Source organism: Mytilus californianus, unplaced genomic scaffold (genome assembly GCF_021869535.1).
Source record: "Mytilus californianus isolate M0D057914Y unplaced genomic scaffold, xbMytCali1.0.p SCAF_8, whole genome shotgun sequence".
Lineage (NCBI taxonomy): Eukaryota > Metazoa > Mollusca > Bivalvia > Mytilida > Mytilidae > Mytilus > Mytilus californianus.
Window position 1 is genome coordinate 18,769,151 of NW_026262734.1, and position 6,644 is coordinate 18,775,794.

At 33.3% G+C, this 6,644-nt stretch overlaps 1 protein-coding gene across 1 annotated transcript; it reads right to left on the bottom strand.

Moving 5' to 3' along the window:
* Positions 1 to 1,008: 1,008 nt before the first annotated feature.
* LOC127711065 (uncharacterized oxidoreductase YjmC-like) lies at positions 1,009 to 6,371 on the bottom strand. Its single transcript, XM_052217028.1, has 7 exons — positions 6,215 to 6,371; positions 5,777 to 5,842; positions 4,965 to 5,025; positions 3,514 to 3,614; positions 2,902 to 2,997; positions 2,340 to 2,450; positions 1,009 to 1,088 (listed from the first exon to the last, which is right to left on the bottom strand). Exons 1-7 carry the CDS (start codon positions 6,242 to 6,244, stop codon positions 1,047 to 1,049), a joined length of 507 nt encoding a protein of 168 aa, XP_052072988.1. The 5' UTR covers positions 6,245 to 6,371; the 3' UTR covers positions 1,009 to 1,046.
* Between the last annotated feature and the right edge of the window lie 273 nt (positions 6,372 to 6,644).

Genomic DNA, 6,644 nt, shown 5'->3' on the forward strand with positions numbered 1-6,644 from the left:
AGAATGGGTACTTTGGAACCTCGGTAGGTCAAACTTCCCCCCGATTTTGGCCTGGAGATCAATCTGCTGATATCTCTACGGTTTGTCTGTTCACCGAGCAGCCCGGTGGTTCTCTCCGAATACTTCGGCTTTCTCCACCACAAAAACAGACTTCCCGGTGTCCAAGCACTCCTTTTGTGTTGGAGTGGGGATTTTCCTTGTAAATACGTTAGTGACACATCTTCATTAGTCCTGTTAGGTAGTGTACACGGATTCAACTGTGCCCTCGCAGCTCTCGAGGGGTGCTCCGAATAACTGGGGAATCTACCAGTACATACATTTTGTACATACATATAAAATACATCTTATATGGAACAATTACAATAACACTTTATACAGTGCTTCCTCAACGATTTTTTGAATTTACCTTTACCAGGAACATTCTAACCTAAATCTTAAGCCAATGCTGTATTAATACTTGAGTATGGACCAACAAGGACCTAAAAAATTCTTGTACTAGAAAATGAATATAACTCGTTTTAATATGTTGTGTCAGAAGCCCTTTCATCAAATGCGCTCAAATAATAAAAAAAAATGAATGTCACTTGACTTCAAATACTTCAGGAACTTTTTTTAAATTTATTCTCATTGATGAACTAAAGAATTTTAATGCTAAGGATGAATAAATCTTGAAAACACGAGGAGATTAAGAGCAAAAGTAAATAAATAGAATAGCAAAATTCACATGAGGAGACATTTTGAACTTTAGTTTCTTAATAATTTAAAATGGAATCAACGTCACGAGAGAAAACATGCGGTGCTCCTTTGTTTTCATTCCAGTACCACTGTAATCCATTCCTGTCCATACAGCTGTAACATGATTTGCTTCCACAACATAATTTCGCAGTTATGGAGAACGCCTCTCTTAACTGAATCTGCCTGTTTTGTTAATTTCAAATAATAAATTATAGTCACCTTTATAAAATAATCAACATCAGGTGTGCAAAATAATTTTTATTATTATCATTTCGCAGCTCTTTTTGTATTAATGATATATCTCCTATATTCTAAAGCAGTGGTGTGATTTGATATCTTTCTGCAATACTATCCTAAAAAGACAAAACACAACACAGTTAGAAGAAATGACATCTGTTGCTGCTTCAAACATAACAATTTATAAATGTATTCTAGTGAGTAAAATTTCAAAACAAGCGTTTATGTTCGGGATCGTTTTGCTTTTTACTATTTGTGGAATACAATTTCAATAGTAAGATGTTTTTCCCAATTGCATTTCATAACCGTTACCGTTGATATTGTCGCGATCTGTTTCGGTTATAATATGACTGGGCCAAACGTGAGAGGATTGAGTACAATCAAAACTAGTATAATTTAAAAATAAGGAGATGTGGTATGATTGCCAATGAGACAACTATTCACCAAAGTTCAAATGAAGTGGATTTAAGCAATTATAGGCAACCGTACGACCTTCAACAATGAGAAAAACACATACCGTATAGTCGGCTATAAAAGGCCCCGACATAGTGATATGGGTTTATTGACAGTCTGGAATGTTATCAGCGTTTGCCTGCATCTCCTTATGATTGACTTTTTTCTGAACTTAAAATTGAGAATGGAAATGGGAAATGTGTCAAAGAGACAACAACCCGACCATAGAGCAGACAACAGCCGAAGGCCACCAATGGGTCTTCAATGCAGCGAGAAACTCTCGCACCCGTAGGTGTCCTTCAGCTGGCCCCAAACAAATATGTATAGTTCAGTGATAATGAACGTCATTCTAAACTCCAAATTATACACAAGAAACTAAAATTAAAAATGATACAAGACTAACAAAGGCCAGATGCTCCTGACTTGGGACAGGCGCAAAAATGCGGCTATGTGGTTTTTATTAGAAAGGAGCAAAGACTGGCGTCCAGATTATGAATCAGCACACAATAAATTTAATAATGTGAATATGATAAAACTGTTCGGCTAAAGACGTCAAACGCTATCCGTAATAAATTATAGACCTTATCGGGTTTGTCGGTGACACTTCTTCAATTATTTTGTGACCCTCGAACTAATGGCGTCATGAAAAATTGCTTTTGATTAGTGGCATCATATATTTTCCCTCATAACGTCAAAATATTTGAGGAACGTGCATAATGCACAGTAGTGGCGGACAGATAGCAACAACATTGAGTGATGCTTACCCGCATATCTTTTTGTTCTAATTTTAGAAATCTCTAAACTGTTCACCATATGTTACATATAAATGTTCATTTTGTGGTAACGTTTTTTGGAAGGTAACTTTGGCTTTGTTTCGTCAGAAGCAATTTATGTTGTTGCTTTTATTTACTTACAACAATCTGTAAAAGTTTTTTTGTATATGGTATACCACCAAGTTGATCACACAATTCCATGTGTTGTCTTTCTGGGTCCCCTGGAACCAAAACTGGACGACCGACGTCAGCCTTTGAAGTCAATGATATTTTATTGAAATTTCAATGTTAAGGATTCGCTTTTTCACAGACACATGTAATAGTTCAGCATAAATATAAATACAAACGGCGATTTCTCCTGGCCAGGAACTGTCGCACCTTACCAACATAGATTTATATGAAACTGTTTAAAGGTCTTTGTAATTTCATGCAAAAGTCATACATGCATAACTAGTAATGCTGAGTTTCAAAACAAGCTATTTATATCAATATCTATATGTTTTTAATCTTTAAATATTTAAAAAAAAAAGAGAAGAATTTAAACTTTATCATGCTAATCACAGCAATGTATAAATTTTTTTCGGTTATATAGTTTCTATTAAAAAACGGAGAGAAAGTTTGGCATTTTAACACATATGAATGCTCCAAACAGATACATATATATCTCTACATTATTGTGATGGAATGAAGCCTAATAACATACCGGTGGCTGATTTCTGCAAGCATCTATCAAACTTTGCATTCTGTTTGTAAAACCATCTTCAAATTGATTAGGATCAATTGCTATAAAACCTAAACCCTGGTGAAAATAATAAATTGAAAAAATATAATTATAGAGAATCCATGCTTTTATCCCTAATAATTGTATTACGGTTATATTTTTTACAACTTTTAAATTATTTTAACGGTAAAAACAAAATGTGACGCAACTTGAGACAAATGTCATAGTCAACATGATGCATATACTTTTACAGAAGTTATCAAATTTCGTAACTTGGGATTTTCCTTGAATACAAAAAGCATATATTTTAAGTCTTTACATAAAAAAAGTATATAATAGTATATTGCAAATACAATTTATTAATTCAAATAAAAGTGAAATAAAGAAGAGGTTTGGTTAAACACAAATCATTCATATGATATATAAATAGCAGAAAAAATATATTGCGGGAAAAATCAGTATTAACAATGTGATTTAGTTTTGTTCTCTATAATTCAATATAATTTAATAACCTTTGGTAAACACACAAGAGGTGAAGAATATTATTGACTTATAAATAAACATGTTCAAATCAAAGTTTTTTAAATATTATACCAGATTTCCCGCTCCTTTGCAAGTTGCTCCAAATTCTGCACCACTTAAAACACCGCTAAGGATATCAACCATCATGGCTAAACCAAACCCCTTATAACCACCTTAGGAAACAGTAAAAATAAATCAATAATTATTTGTTAGATATTTTGAAAATAATCTAAAACATTAAGGTATTTTGTTGTTTCATTTCCGAATAATTTGACTTCCCTGGCGTTTGCAGACACGAACAGATTTGTTTGTTAAATTTTTATTTCTACATAACTTTCTTCAAGGAAGTAGTAAACGTTTCGAAATAATCAGTCTTTTAACTTGATCTATTTCGAATGAATTGGAACCGTGAATGGTTGTCATACAAATCAGAGGATTGGTCGATGAACTTTGTTAATTTATGTTTTGTCATAAATAAGGCCGATGTTTTTTTTTATTCGTGGTTTTCGTTTTTTCACATGTCGGAACTTTCATAGCTAAGTATACGGTATGGGTTTTGCTCAGTGTTGAATGCCATACGATGACATGCAATTGCTTAAATCCACATTATTTTGACTCTGTTGAATAGTTGCCTCAATGGCAATCATACGACATCTTCTTTCTTTTATATTACTTTGAGGCATACTTAATGCACATATATCTAAAATAAAATTCACTGGTTGACGATGTTTTCGTTTAGTGCTCATTTGAATAAGGCTGTATGGTGTCTCTCTGATGATTTGTTCTTTCTTAATTACCAACGACATACCGTGTCGACGAAACTGGTCCGGTCCCTTTTGGAGTTTTTGATTCCTTTAATTTTTCTAATTTCATGTGTATTTTGAAAACGGATTTATGAGGTTTGAACATAGATAAACTACTGTTGCCTCGTATTATGGCATATCTTATAAAAAGGTCCTTTTACGTAATTACAGGTCGCACGATGGATTGCTCTTTATTGTTGAGTGGGGTGACGGACACCTGTATTCTCATTGGCAATCATTCCACTCGATATCATTTGAAATAGACTTTTTTTAGATACAAATGAGGTATATATTAAGTGACAGACTTTAAAAAATACATGTGTTTTGCGTGTTTTGGAGCATCAAGTGTTCTGAAATATAAGCATGTACTCTTTGATGCATGTTTTCCTTCCATTTTTCCAAAGTATTGCAGTTGTGAGTTTTAGAGGGATTAGGGCGAAGGGATTGTATGACTTTTTTTTGTTAAGCTTTATATATGTTACAGTCAATTGAAATAAAACTTTTTGTTATGGGTTTGGGATTAACCCTTAAATTTCAGGAGTTTTGTATAATCACTGATTGATTATGGAGTTTACAAAATCACTGATGTTGACTACGGAATTTATCAAATTACTGAAGTAATTGAGAACTTGTTTATTTCAGATTTACTGAACGAATATATATATATATTTAAACAAATATTAATTATTCGAACTCGACTTTCTAGCTTGCATTCCATACCAGTTTCTTCTCTACCTCCGACCGGAAACACTCCATTAAAATCTTCGTATTTACGGCTCTCCTATGGTTATGACAAGAATATCAAATAATAAGATAAGATAATGGTATTGATCATGTTGATGACGACCAACTGATCCAATGCCATATTTTACAGTCAAGTCACCATAGAGTACAACGACATATACAAGATTAAATGATCCTTTTGTTTCATATCTTTTTTGACAACATTTTTTAAAACATCAATGTATTAGTGTTAAAAAGCCTTTAAAGTAGACTTTTATCAATTTTTGTTCTGTTTGAACTCGGTGCTCTTTAATGTAATTTCCATATGGCTTTGTAAATATTAGTTGTTAGAGATTGCTTTGACGTCTAACGTTTGAGGTCTTGTCGGTGCCATGGGATACCAGAGTGTAGTCCATATAGAAAACAGGTTTGGAAAGTTCTACCCTAGACGTGGAGCTGCAATGTTCTGTATCTAAATCGTTATAGATCCATTGCCAAGCAGGTAAACCGTACACCATTCTTTTCTTTATGATCGCCAACATTCACGCTTCATTCACGGATTTTCCACCTCACGAAGCATAGCTAAAGCTCCATTTAGGTCAACCCTTCAATTTAGGTTACTTGATTGAATGAAAAGACAGGAATGCAATGAAATAGTGGAGCAGCATTGCAGTAAGATATGGGCAACTGCTTAGTACATAGTGCGTTTTAAAATGGATGATGTAAACAACTATCAAACTATCAGATCTTTGAAGATTTTTAAAATAATAATGTATGATGATAATATTATTATTGGAATGGATACTCACATGACCATTTACATCGACAATCATATTTGCTGGAAGATTACTATCCTTTGAAGCCATGATCTTTAACTGAATTGAAAACAAATTGTTAATTTTGTTTCGTTTTCAATGTTGTGTGATAATTCTTACTGAGAAGAATCCCGCCTTCCTGTAATTCATAAGCAAATCGTTCGCGTAATCCATCAAATAATAGGATTGCGTTATAAGTTACCACTTGAAATTGAAAGAGATTAAAAAGACTAAACTGCGTGTTGACGCTAAGGACACTGAGTCCTCCATGGACAGCGTTGCCATATCTTACAAAGTGAATACATATTTCCATAAATTCCCTACTGATTTATATGCTATTGTTATAGAAACTACTGTTGCCTATATCCAAGACTGACAAAACGCTAACAAAGGATATGCGTTTGTTATCACATAGAAGACAAACAAACTAACCTTTCCAGCAGCAACCACTGTAGTAGCCATATCTAGGACAAAGTTGTCACCATGATTTCCAGGAGCTGCAATACTGACTGGATTCGTACCTAAAGTAGGCTTCAGTGAAAAACTTATAAATAAAACTCAATTATAATCTTCCTGATTTGAAAAAAAAAAAAAACAAAAAAACAAAAAAAAACAAAACCAAAGAAGTTAATCCGACAATGAAGAAATAAGTACATTCTGTAGATGAGTATGATTTTTTCTCAATTTTGTACAAGTGATAACTCTGGCCATGATAATATTCAAGCATTCTACTCATCAACCTCAATATTAATGAATTATTGGTGTCAATTTTTTGTTCAATTGTTTTTAGATTTACGAATGTTGTCTCAATAAATCATATCTCTCTTTCCCTTTTATTGGCAATGATTGCATTACAAGAACA

What these genes read in the sequence shown, in the direction of transcription:
- LOC127711065 (XM_052217028.1), bottom strand. Translation starts at nt 6,244, where the DNA reads ATGGCTACTACAGTGGTTGCTGCTGGAAAG. An exon ending in CAGTGGTTGCTGCTGGAAAG is followed by an intron (nt 5,843 to 6,214) that starts GTTAGTTTGTTT and finishes TTTTCAATTCAG; the next exon opens with TTAAAGATCATGGCTTCAAA. An exon ending in CGGAGGTAGAGAAGAAACTG is followed by an intron (nt 3,615 to 4,964) that starts GTATGGAATGCA and finishes CTGTTTCCTAAG; the next exon opens with GTGGTTATAAGGGGTTTGGT.